The sequence below is a fragment of the Trichoplusia ni genome, chromosome 3, assembly GCF_003590095.1.
Source record: "Trichoplusia ni isolate ovarian cell line Hi5 chromosome 3, tn1, whole genome shotgun sequence".
Taxonomy (NCBI): Eukaryota; Metazoa; Arthropoda; class Insecta; order Lepidoptera; family Noctuidae; genus Trichoplusia; species Trichoplusia ni.
Window position 1 is genome coordinate 14,408,864 of NC_039480.1, and position 13,811 is coordinate 14,422,674.

Here is a 13,811-nt window from a genome sequence, read left to right on the forward strand (position 1 = left end):
CTCGAAATTGGATACACCCTTTGAATCATTTCAATTAATTCAAAATTTGCTTCGTAATCTGGGCCACGGTACATTATGTCTACAATAGTTAAATTACACTCTATGAATGATTATATCTGTTGATCTTTCAAAAGGATTAAATTGAAGTAGAGCATTTTTCGTACTATACTAGAAAGACGCCTATAGAAAGTCCGACATAAAAAGAAAACAAATGCCTGTTGCGTGAATGCGTTTTTCATAATTTCTGCTGAAAAAGTGCTCTACATTAACGTCACTCGCAAACATACCTCGTGATTGCGTTTTACATACATGAATGCGTCATTATGCACTAATAACTGGAATGAGTAGTTCAAACAAGCATTTACATAAATGTTTGTCATGTTGTTTTAATAAAATGTAGGTATTGGGTTTCGATTGAGTTCACAGAAAACGGTTAAATTAAAAAGAATTTGGGACGAGTAAACAGGTTTTGCAATCAAAATTTGATAAAACGTCATTAAAACTACAAATATCCGCCAAATCCGAACTCTTCTTAATATTTATCCCTCAGTTTTACTTTTATTTGTCTATTTTGTTTTCATTTTATATGCTTTCTCTATCAATCGAACCCAAGTTGTGTCTTAAGAGCTCCCTGAAGCATACACATAATGGATTTGGTAAAATAATACGGGAATGTATGTACTTTCATCTCGGAAAGGGTTTGGGCACTTTTATTTTTTTAGGACTGGCCTGGGACGTTTTTTAACGTATCTAGAAACATCTTGTGTAGGCACCGAACATGGTTATGAAATAAGTGCTGAGAATCGTATTTTATTGTATTCTGATTTTGAATTTTGAGACATTATTATTCTATGAACAGGTTTATATCACAGAGAATTCGTGTTTTGAAGTAAAACATTTTATGAAAAGATAAATATGAAAATATATTTGATATGGAAAAAGTTGTTACTTAGCTATCGGACATTTAAAAACTGATATCACTTCCAACAAACATTTTCACGTTATTTATAACATTTGTCCAAAAAGGATGTCAAAAAGTTTGCTCCACGTATGAAGAGTTAATTCTTAAATAGCGAGTGAATTTTTATCTAGGAACTTTCACACTCAGACACTTAGTCTAACAAGTTTCTCCTTTATCATACCTGACTAGTTTCCTTTGAAAGAATTTTCAACAACCCAAGAGTAAGCAAATGTATGTAAAAACAAATTCAAAAGTCCATTTCCTTTGTACGTATACCCCCACGTTTCCACTCCATGTGATATTATTATTTACGGCGGCCTCTCTCGTGCCACGAATAATAATGTTCCAGTAATATTTTAGGTACGACACATATTTATCTTGACATTATTTAAACTAGATTTAGGTACAAACAAATCGAGGTTGTCAAAAGTTTCATTTTTCGAAAAATAAAGTTGTTTGTTAACTTGATTTTCTTAATGGCAATTAATTAGCACGTACTTAAGCAAAGAATTTAATCGGAAAATTTAAGATTAAAAATATTTCCTTAGCTCAAAAAATGTTTTCTCGTAAAACAGTTATTAACAAAATTAGTTTACCAAAAGTTCAATAAGCTCGATTTAATCGATAAACATTTTTAATTATTTGAAGACTCTCCCTAATTTTACTCGAGGGAAAGTAGGAAGGGTTTTCATTGAAACGTCAAGCGGAATTGATGGGCTCGCCGTGTGCCGTGACCAATAGTCGTGGGGCGTTTGTATCGCTGGCTCGCGTCAGTCGAACGTCCGGAGTCACTGTAGCCACACGCTTGTTTACCTCGGACACGGCACGTCACGCGGTACCCACGTGGACAACGCTGTCAACAAAATAAACGTAAAAAACCGCGACTCTATCTTAAACCTTTTTGACATTTGACAATTAATCGGCGCGAATTTTCGTGTGTTTAGTAACTTTAGTTGAGAAACATAAAGTGTTATTAAATAGTTTCGAATGTTTATTGTTTTAAATGAACATGATGTGCGTTATTTGGTACGTGGTTATCGGGCTCCTGACTCTCCCGGGCCCTTCCTGCAGCAACTCCGATAATTTAGGTTGGTGTAAGATTTATTACTAACATAATTACTGGGCTATCCTCATGCGGCTAATGGCGTTTAACTTAATAACACTCGTTGACGCGTTTTAATGGTTTTAGATACGTTTATTGCTAGTGTTATCACATTAATTGCGTCATTCGAGCGTAGTGTAATTATTTATAGTTTGTATTTTTATTGATATGCGCTTGTTTATACATAAATGCTTTGCAAATTAGTTGAAGCTGTGTTGTTCAAATAGAGATTTAATTATAAAGCAATTAAAATGTAGAATAGCTTGTATATCTTCTTTGTTTGTGTTCAAGTAATGATTGTGTATCTGGAGCTCGTTAAAGATTGAGATTTTGGTTTTAGGTAAAATTTAGTATTTATCTTATTTTTATGATAGGCCTCAAGTCATTTAATATTTATTTTCACTTCTGTGCACTAATAAAGGAAGAAAAATCAAAAGAATTTAAAGTAACCTAAATGTATTCAGGGCCATTTGGTCTATACTTTTTTTATTATAACAATATCGAGTTGAAATAATGTATGCTTTTCCTAATGTAACTTCCTATGTATTTCTTTTTGGTGAATAAATTTTATTATTATAAAAAAAAAAATAGAAAAAAAATTTGGTATATAAATGCAGATGTATTTTACACCATAGAATTTTTGCGTCATCGATATTATTTTGGCAGACAATATGGGAATTTAATAGGTGTAACTAATATGCAGTCATAAATACGAGCGAGCAGTTTCACCAGCCCTAGCTGTAGTAGCTGTAACATATGTTATTAGCACAGTTAGCAACATCGTGTTTTGGCAACAGAAATTACGCAAACAACCTCACTCGCGCGAATTAAAACGTTTGCCAGTAATTCGCAGCAAAGCCTTTGGATAATCACAACATCATTTGCTACGAGTTCGTAGCTCTACGAATCTTTACTACGTCGTAGCGTTCAATTGGGCGGCATGCGAGTTACGATCTTGCATAATACTCAGTTCCATTAACTCGAGTGGAGTTGAAGTTTGGAACTCAATTAAACTTTTCTTCTATTATGTTAATGAAGCACGCTTACTAATAAAAAGTGCTAAGTTCCTTTTCCGAAGTTAATAAATTATAAGATAAGCCATCTCGTTCAGTTGAAATGCTAATTGTATGGAATATGTTGCAGTTTTATGTGCGAGAGGAATAATGAGACAATAGCTGTGTCGTTAACGTATAATGTGTTTGTTTTGGAAATCGGGAACGGTAAAATATTCGGGATAAATGGTGGAATTGTAGCGTCGTATCTTTTTCCAGCTGCTGTAACATCGCGGGTATTAAAACCGGGCAAATCTGATCCGGGCGTTTATTATTACGTTGGCCTTTAATAAGTACAACTCAGTGGCTTTTCGGCACTTGATTTTGTGGCCATTGTTTTATTTTTTCCTTTTATTTTCTATACCATGGTAAAAATGTAAGACTTGGTTTCAGTGCAGGTACGTCACGTTTACAACGAAGTATGACGTGTGGACTTTTGATTTTCTATAACACTGAACAATAAAACTACGCTTTCTAGTAAGGGGCACGTTGCGATTTTACTAATTAGTTTTTCATTTAAAATAAAAAATCCAAACGTCATCATATGCTGCATTATCATGTTGCTTCTTCCTATATTTGCGCGACTACCTTGTTCTAATTATCATAAAAACAAATACAAAAGGTCGAGCACCTTTTGTCCTTTGTTTTGTAAATTCGCTTCATTAATAAAATTTAATTTTCTTAGAAGAAATTCACGGAATAGTTATCGCTTATCAGTGGTGGCAGTGAATTACAAAAATAGACCTTAGTAGTTTGAACTAGAGTCGGTATTAATGTGAAATTGTTAATTGTTGTGCCGTTGCCTATCAATTCTAGTTCGAGCTATCCTGCTAATATTATTGCGCTGTCATCAACAGGATCTTAGAACATGCCTTTGTGTTAATAATATAACATTTAGCCATTTAGGTAGATGGCTGTTATATTAGATATTCGTATGTATGCAATTAATAATTCTGTGTAGAGCGACAGAAGTTACTTTTTATTTCAAAACTTTGTCAGAGTCCATTTATATTCGTGCACAGTGAATATATTAGATGATTGAATTATTCTGTGAAAGCGTACAAAATAACACTATGTGAATATTGTTCACTTTTTAAGACTAATTTTGTATGTAGAGTCGAATGCTTTTATAAGTGAGATAATGAACACGTATCGAAAAATACTTAAAATATAAAAGAAATTTATTGTAACATACATTATGTAGCTTTTGTTAAAAAAATATCACGTGTAGAGTTAGTCTGAGCATTGACTTTGGCATTATTATGAAATTTTAGGAAATAGTTTTTGAAAAGTAAAACAAAATGTTACAAATGTTTGAAGCGAAGCATACGAGTAGCTACAGTAAATAATAAATTTTACTGTTGCTCTATGATGGCCATCAATCATAGTACTGCCTTTTCATTCGTTTTGCAAAAAATAAATCGCAGTCAGTTATAATTAATCAAGAGTGCCTTTTTTTCGGTTTTGTTATTCGTATGCTAGAACTTTGAGACGATACATGTCATCATAATGATCAACTTGCAAAATGTATATAATTTCAGATTCAACAAACAAATAAGGATCGATTTTCTCAAGTTATGTTTAGCCCATTCTTCAAAACATAAAAACTCGACAACAATATTCCTTTAGTTTACGCCCAAGTAATTAAACGTTGCTAGTAGCTGTGAAATTGATAGGTGCTGTAAAGTTGCGGCCAACTTGGTCGTGGTGGAGGTTGGCTTGAACAAACCTTTGATGTTTTGGCAAGCAAAATCAACATGTTCCCAACGCCGGCGTCGAATACTCATGAATCGCCAATTACAGCGAGAGAAGCTTTGTTTATTAAAGTATTGTGTAGCGAAACTTGCCTATTCAAATCAATTTGATTGTTGTTAAAAACGGCAAATTTTGGCCGAATTGATTGAACTGTAGCCGGTATTGTTTAGATGGAGCGCTAATTTAAATTAACTTTTGGTATTGCTCACGTAAACAAAACATTAAGTGGCTGTCGATGGGGAATTTGTTGCTATTGTTTCATGTTTTGTTAGAATGGTTAACAATGAGTTTTGAACTAATGAAACATTGTGTTTTCTGCCTTACGCTCTTAATGATTTGGATTTCTACACCAAAGTCACATTGAACAACGTATTTATAATAAGTAATGGCACACTTGTAGTGAAATAAGTCTTTGGCATAACCTTATCAGAGGAGTGCTATTATTAAAGTATGTTATTTTAAGTAGATGGATTAAAATAATACATAAAAGGTTGTATGCTTGTTTGAAATACCAAGATAAAAAAAAACCAGTGAAGTGCGAGTTGGCCTCACGACTTAGAGATTTCGTGCGAATAGACTAAAGAAAAATAAGTGACAAATAAATTAACAAACCTAGGGCTACAAATTTATTTGTCACTCGACAACTTCATGATCTTAATGACCTTGATTAACCCTTTCTTTAATGTTAATATTTGTTATTATATCGGCAGCAACTGTGAAAATTTAAACTGTCATGATATGAAAATTTAGTACAGTTGGGCAGAGAGCAGAGCTAAATTAATTAAGTTCCGTTTTTATCCTTTAGGCACGGACCCTTAAAAAGAGCCTAGAAATATCTTTCAAGACCACAAAGCGCGCACTTGAATGGGAAAGGAATATGAACATTAGTTAAATATAAAATGAGATAAATTGTGAAGGTGAACAAGATAAGGCCCGCCTCAGTCTGCGCGTATGATACCTAGGGGTCTACTATTACATCCGAAAGTAACAGTTTCAATTTGAAAGCGAGATGGAACACTACACGACATAGAGCGACGTCTCTCTTTCCCAGTTACAATACTCTTTTGGAAAAGTAGAATGACAGACAGTACAGTCCAAAAACGATAAAAAGATAATTAGCCTCAATTAATCAATTACAAAAACAAATAAAATACATTGCGTCACCTTAAATATTAAAACAACGCGATAATTATTACATTATCAAATTGTCGCCGCGCTATTTATAATATTGTATCACGTATTGTTTTTAATTATACTCTTTTTGAATCATAATAACATTGGCATTTATAACAAAATGGCAAAGCAAATAACACAACAAAATCAGAGCAAATAAAATCCATTCATTCAATTTAGACTATTAAGTGGCATAGCACTTTTTGAATGTCAAAATGCAACGTGTTCACAGCCCGCCTATAATGTATATACCTGAGCACCAATAATAAAACTTAGTAAGTATCACACCAGTAAGGGAACTTGACATAAAAATGTGTTAATTCGACAGATAGATTTCCAAAAAATATTAACTGAACAGATTATTAGATTTAGTCCACTACCTTATTACTATGATGTTAAATTAAAATATATAACACACTACAATTTCTCAGCCATGAATGCAAAAACAAAAATATTTGTATTTTTTTTGGCTGTTACTGTCTTCAGCTTTGATGCCAAGGTGAATTTAAAATCGTCAACCTTATTTTTTATTACCAAGTTTTCTATTAGACATTTTGGGCTCTGTGATTTTCCAATCAACGACATACTTCTTTCCACTCCTCCCAACACCGCTTCAGTAGAAACACATCCTCAAACTATTCTCAGTAGGAACTTTTGATTTTTCTCCAAAATCCAAACCAAAAGACATAAGACTAGTCACAAGAACCTTGTTTTGAGGAACTTTAATACTTTTGTTTAATATTTTTCTTAAGAAATACACTTTAGAATTTCGCTTCGTTTCATGTTGTATTACTCCAAGTCCCTCCGTGACTTGTTACACACCATTAGGTTATTACAAAGTTATTACTTCTGTACATTTGTATATACGCTGGTGTCATCCTTTATCGTTATAATTTCTGGGGAATACGTTTATAAAAATGAGTTGTAATGTTTTTGCCTAAAATAAAAATAAAATATATTTTTACAGTACTTTAGTGACAAAGAATGATGAAATAACTCACACGTATTCATCGAGATAGCCCGACTAGTTTCAGACCCAACTGGACTCTGGAGTCCCTAATCATGAGCTGAGACGGTGAAGGGGTCGCAAAAACGATTCGGTTCGACGTCGCTGTTTTATTTGGTACTTTGCATTGTAAAGCATGTGTAAGCGTCTTCCAATCAATATCATATAGATAGAGCATGTAAGATTTAAAGTAGAATAGATCAGCTATGTGCCAGATCTTACAGACTCGAATCACAAGGTTGTCTAACCTTAAATCCAAGCAACGTAGCAGTCCACAGCATATCTTAATATGACCTACTTAATTCAACCTCCTTCCCCATAAATTCATATTACATACAAACGCACCCCTCGGTCTCCACAAACCATAACCCACCTCCACTATTTATAGTTCCCGCTAATTCAGGTCTAACAATGATGAAAATGTAAATGTAAGTGACCGCGGCATACGCTAATTGATGAATTTCACATAGGCGGAGCAAAGGTTATGCGTGATCCCAGGCCTCACCCACTCGTAAATTAATTAAAAACGTGACAACCGCGAATTTAGCCCTTTTCGTGTCGTGACTGACTCGAGTTGAAACAATGTTATAGAGGGCGAAGTCAACCATTTAATATGTAATATTCGACGCTAAAGTTTCTGTTAGGATGTTTTTTGTTTTAAAATGAAACTACTTTTACGGATTTTATCGCGGTTTAATTTTAAATTTTAGTTCCCGACGTTTCGAAACCTTTGCAGGTATCATGGTCACGGGCAGACTGAGATGGCGTTCGTCTTGACAGAAGATGTTGCTCATTCTACCTTCATATTTCAATGTTTAACATTCGCGTAAACCTAAGAAACCACTATGTTTTAGGTTTTGTTTTTTTTTTAATTTAACTGCATTATGTCAATACATTTTTTTATGGAATTGACACATCTGTGTGCATAATAAATTATAATAAGTAAATAATGACATGAAATTTATAACGAATATTATTGTAAATTAATTTACAGAAAAAGAATAACATAGCCGTCTTCCTAACAGCAGAGAGCTCTCGGCCATCCATTAACGTTACATAAAAACATTTATTAGAAACTCATTTTACAGCGTTTCGTTTAAAGTATGGTCAGCAACAAAAGTCCACTAATCATAATAAAATTTAAAAAGGAATTGCTATTTATTACATTGGCCCATAATGTTTCCATACAGCACAACGGCAACTGAATTTCATATTTTAGTTGTTTTGAAAATCGAATTCTGTTAATTTAATTCCTTTGCTGGCTGTACTAGCGAAGCAAAAGTAAAAAACTAAATATAATACGTAGAAACTGACAAGTACTGAATGAGAAATCGCGTTTTATTTTCCTGGAAAATATATACCAGATATAAAACAGAATTTCTTGATGGTTTGATTAAGAATGTACTTAGATTAGCTCTTTAAGTGTGGAGCAAAGGGTGGGGTTTCAAAACATGTTTATTACCCAGACGTCTGAGTGAACGACAAATCTCAGAGTGTTTTGTTTCTGAAATTTCAACACATTCTTGCGCCAAAAATTTTAGTGAAATTCTATCTTACTTCATCATAGGTACTTGCCATTCATATTTTGAAATAATGCTTTTAAAAGTTAAACAAATTTTAATGTAAACCATTACCGCAAGTAAAAATTAATGTCGCTACATTAAATTTAAACCTTAACTCCCTGACTTTAATGGCTAAAATTAATGAACGAACTTTGTTTGTTACTTAGGTATGTAATTAAAAATTATGTAGTTGTAAACTATAAAACACGTCTCGTATGTTAGAAGTAAGAATGGGTGACGCACTGGTGAGAAAGGCTCCCAGAGGTGTTTTAAACACGGCTAGTGGATTTAGTTGAAGTGAGATCGCTAGCCCTGTGTCAAGGGTTAACAACAAACAAATTCAATCAGGTATAATGTCACCTTCCACTCCGTTGGCACCGCACAAATGATTGATTGATCATAGAAATATGAACTTAAATGAACGCATAAATATAGGGTGAGAATCCCTCTGATTATAAGGTATAAACTGATGTGAGTTTCTGTAATTAACAGGCAAGTGTGCCTATACTGCTAGTTAGAAACGCTAAAGGTTTTTCAGGGCAAAATGATGAGATGAAATACTGAAAAGGATAAAAAGTACATACATGGACCAATAAATTTGGATCAGTAAAGTGAAAGTACAAAGCTTCAACGAATTTCCTCCTTGTCGATTATGCGAAACCTGAAAACAAAACAAATATGAAGCGAAGAATTGTTACAGTCACTGCGTATCGGAAAACTAAACATAAGCTCGCCTGATTGCCTGACAAAGGAATCAATTCAAAGGAATGTAGATCGGATTAAATATAGAGGATGTTGACTGATTTTCGTGATTGTGAAAAACGATGATATAAATTCCAATACCAAATTAAGAGCAGAGCGTTTTTAATTTCAACATTTATTTTAAAGGGATTTCATTGAACGTCTTTTATTTATTCAAACATTTGATTTTATTCATATGCTTCTCAATGCCGTCATTGAAAAGGATGTGAATAAAAAACATTTAATACCTGAGGCCATGTTTAACTGTTAAATATGTCAAAAAAAGAGACAGAAATAAATAAATACATTTTATAATTTACGTTGAACGGCTTTTTATCAAACTGCAGTAACAAACTACGAATATTAAGTTCATTGAATTGATTGAAATTGGAAAATTAATTGCTATCTAATACGTAAAGGAAAATTTCTACGAACCCGGAAAATTAATCTAAGTCAAGTGCGACACGGGTTTGTATTTCGAATAGTATCATAATTACATTATTACTAACGTATTTGATTCCTCAAACGCATACCACATTTCAGTGGTCAGGATATTAATCCCCAATAAATGGTCTCGATGAGGGCTCTTGATTCCACGGTATTCGTTTTATATCCGCTGATTCAATCATGAGTGTTTATGATTATGTTTGCATATTCATATTTCTGGTAGGTTGAACAAGGCGCAAAAACCAATTATAGGAGCAGTAATGGCCTAGTGGTATAATCGTAGGAAAGCCAAATCAAAAGCCGCAAGTTCTTATCTCGGCACTCACTAATGTCTTTTTGCAACTTCATGTACGTAATAAGATATAATTTTTACTTACAGTGAAGGAAAAACATCGTAACACCTGATTTTTTAAAGAGATTTTTTGGACCACGTCAGAGGTCTACAGGCGATACAAAAAATTTTAGGGCAACAATTTGAACGGTGTACACATACCCTATGAATTGATGAACATGTGGGAAAATTCGCTAGCAAAATTTAATATATTATAATTTGATTCATGTTTGCTAAAAGGAGTTTTGAACTCAACAAAAAAAATTCAGTACATATCTAGTCGTCCTTATGTTTCTTTTGACTTGCAAAGTGCTTAGGCGTTTTCAAACATATTTAGCAATGTTTATGGAGCTTCAAAGTTAGGGAATTTCATCCTATTTCTGTGTCCTAGTTGTCTCGTCAAAGACAGGTAGCACAAATGCGATTTGAGACTGAGAAGCTTTTAAAAGCGGGCACTAAAAATTCTTCCAAAAAGTTATACCAAACAGATGTTACTTTGAAATGGACTTCAAATAAAAAGAATCGTGACACTGGGATTGACGTACCGAGAACCAGAGTAATGGACATTTTCACAGAGGTAAACAAGTAAACGTCATGTTTATTTAGTAACTAAACATGGCTTCCAATCAGGAGCAAATTTGCTCTTTATTCCACTTTTCCCATAAAATATGAAGCCCACTTCGCTTCTTCGCACTTTATAGTCGATATTGACTAGCCTATTAATTCAGTTGAGTTGTTCGAGCAGACTATTAATAAACATATGTGACCCACATATCCAATTTACCTGTCCATGTGTATCCACATTTGTAAGGTTTTTAAAGAAAATTTCAAGATACGTTTGAAATGTGCCCTCTGCGTCACTGTGTCCCTTTGGGACAATAAAAACCCGGCTAAAAGTAAATAGGTATTCTGTTCGGTCGGTATGTTAACATTCAGGAGCACCTTTGTTTCCCGTGGGATAATACGTGAGGATAATGTCAGCCAGCGTTATTATATAACAAGGATGATTCCGTTACTTGGGACTAGTACTCGAAAACTTTAGTGGTACTCCACAAAGGGTACATTATATGTAACGCTCTTCGGACATTTTTTTTTTCTGGCCTTTTATATAACTGAGTATAGGAAGCAATTATTTTATCCTCTTTACAAGAAAGATGGGATTCTACCTCTTTTGTTTTTTCTACTTAAATGAGAAACAGTTGACTGCATAGATATATTAGACAGTCATTTATTTTTGTTTTGTTTTATAAACTTGATTTTTTTTTTGTTTCCCATCTAATCTTTTATCGTCACCTCACCTGGTTTTTGATGCTAGTCCGTTAAGGTTTAGAACATGAGCCGTGCCTTAGCGTTTTATATATCTAGTTGTTTACAAAACACTGCTTGTTGTTTTGTTAGATTAGATACCTTATTCATGTATATCTATATTTATTTTTTCTACACGTGCCTTGAGTTTTCGTTATACTTCTTACTTGTACTTACCTTATCAATTTTTCATTGATAGATAAAATACTGTACGTTTTATTTACGACTTAACCGAAATGAGTATATTTATGACAAGCCTCCTTATTTGTAGCAGAATTCAATAGACCATATTTCTGAGAAATCTTTTACACCGCTTCCTAACTATATTACATTAAGGACCAGTGATGTGTAAGTCAGACTATCTACTATATTTATTATTTTGGTTATTTTTCGAAATAGCTACTTTGTTGCTAAGGTAAATTTTTCCCCTTACTTTTTTTCGTGGCTCTATATGTTATTATATATATAGTAATATTTATTTTTCAATATTTTGCTTAGTGATAATGACGTGAAAACATGAACGTTAAAACAGAAATCTTCACTTCCCTATAATTTTGAAATATTTTTCAGTGTAAATTAATTAAAATAAGTTAAAGTAAAAGTTCTTAATTCACTTATTTATACATTTATTTATTAAAAAATATTATTATAATTGATCTAATATTCTTATCAGCCATTAATATCCCACTGCAGGGCAAAGGCCTCCCCTTCCCTTTTCAATTGATCCCGGCAACCTACCATACTTTAAATTCACATGTAATTTTTATACTATAACCAGTTACAACCACTGTTAAAAGGGGTATTAAGGCACCTAATAAAACCCTTGAAAGTAATAAATTAAAGTAGTTCGAGACTCAGTTCACGATAATCTGGGTATTCGAAATCTATTAGAGGTTTTGGCGCTATTTGTTCACTTACTTTTATTAATCTGTTTGTGTAGGCTGAACCGCTTATAGGCGTTTTGTTGCTTGAAAAGATAGTTTTTTTTATAGAATTTTAAATTTTCAAAATGGAGATAATATGATTTAAAGTGTTGTGATGCCAGTGGACTGGTATTAGAAAGCCATTTAATGAAATTTTTAGGGTTACTCTCTGGCTGTCTGTCCTTCTGTTAAACAGTTGAAATTTCATAGTCGCGCGACCGACTCGAACGGATTTTAATATGGCTAAGAAGTTTTATATAGATACAAATATCGAAATCAAATGTTGACCGACACAATTGTTGGTCACTCAAATGTCTTTACTTGAGGATTGAATTAGTGGTACAACGAGCTAGCTATTGATGAAGTCGCCTAAACTTATATACCTATAACTTATCCGTGCAACCTTGTCAAAATAAAAGAAAAGAGTTTTCTCACGTACTCACGTTCTCACTAACCTAGAATATATCCACAACCACTAATAAAAGACTATAAACGAAAATGGCAATACTTTGCCTGACACCTGCATCTTACTCTAACAAAAAGCTTTTACGCAAATACAGCCTTGAAATAATAAAACCCAGGCCCGAAATCCAACCGACGACCTCACTTACTGCAATGTTCACACACACAGACCAATGACGCGATAGTAATAAGTGGAACCCAAATAAACCTGACACTTAATATCGTACCGAGCAAGTATTCGACCTCCTTGCGTCCCGGCCCTTATTAACACTGAAAAAAGGTAAGTAACAGGCCGCATGTAACAAACAAAATAAGAGAAAAACGGACACAAACGTGTATACTGCGTAAACACCACCCTTTATTTTAAACTTCGAATTCCTCGACCCATAATCCCACTTCAATTAAGCCTTAAAAACTGTCCGTTGTCTCCGAAATCCTAATTTTGTTTATATTTTTTGACCTTCGAGCTTTCTCGTGTAAACAAGGGAATAGAAACTAGAATGTGTTCTTTATTTAACATTAGAGTTTGTAAACTTTAATTATTTCATGTTTTATTGCCTCGGTTTTAGGAGTCCAAATGATAATTTACTGCTTGAATAATTTAGTAGTTTACTGTTAAATGTCCCGTGCAACATTGTTTGTTGTTTTAAGTAAATAAATAGTTTTGTATATGTTTACTCGTGGTGCCATCAGTGTGAAACGTAAATACCTAATGTTAACTTAATATTGAAATACCTATGAATAATATCTACCAGAGTGCAGCATTGGGCTATCTAAAATTAAATATGAAAGCGATTAATACTGGTTACCTTTTTGACTCTGTCACTAAAAACGTTTTTAAAGGCTTGCCTTATTCTCTAATTGAAACTTCTGTCATTAAGTTTCGATAATACTTGTTAAATATGTTTTTTAGAATATTATACGAAAACAAAAACAGACAAAAAACGCAAAAACCATAAGTGATTGCTTTTTCATCCGGTACCCAATATTA

The 13,811-nt window shown here is 33.3% G+C and overlaps 1 protein-coding gene across 2 annotated transcripts in view; it reads left to right on the forward strand.

Moving 5' to 3' along the window:
- Nucleotides 1–1,646: 1,646 nt before the first annotated feature.
- Nucleotides 1,647–13,811, forward strand: part of LOC113492060 (protein eva-1 homolog C-like) — a 48,442-nt gene continuing 36,277 nt past the window's right edge. Inside the window, exon 1 of one of the 2 annotated variants that reach the window (XM_026869344.1) lies at nucleotides 1,647–2,049. In XM_026869344.1, coding sequence (XP_026725145.1) covers nucleotides 1,965–2,049 — 85 coding nt within the window. In that variant the 5' untranslated portion in view covers nucleotides 1,647–1,964. The remainder of the gene's footprint in view (nucleotides 2,050–13,811) is intronic. The other variant, XM_026869345.1, reaches the window with a different exon arrangement.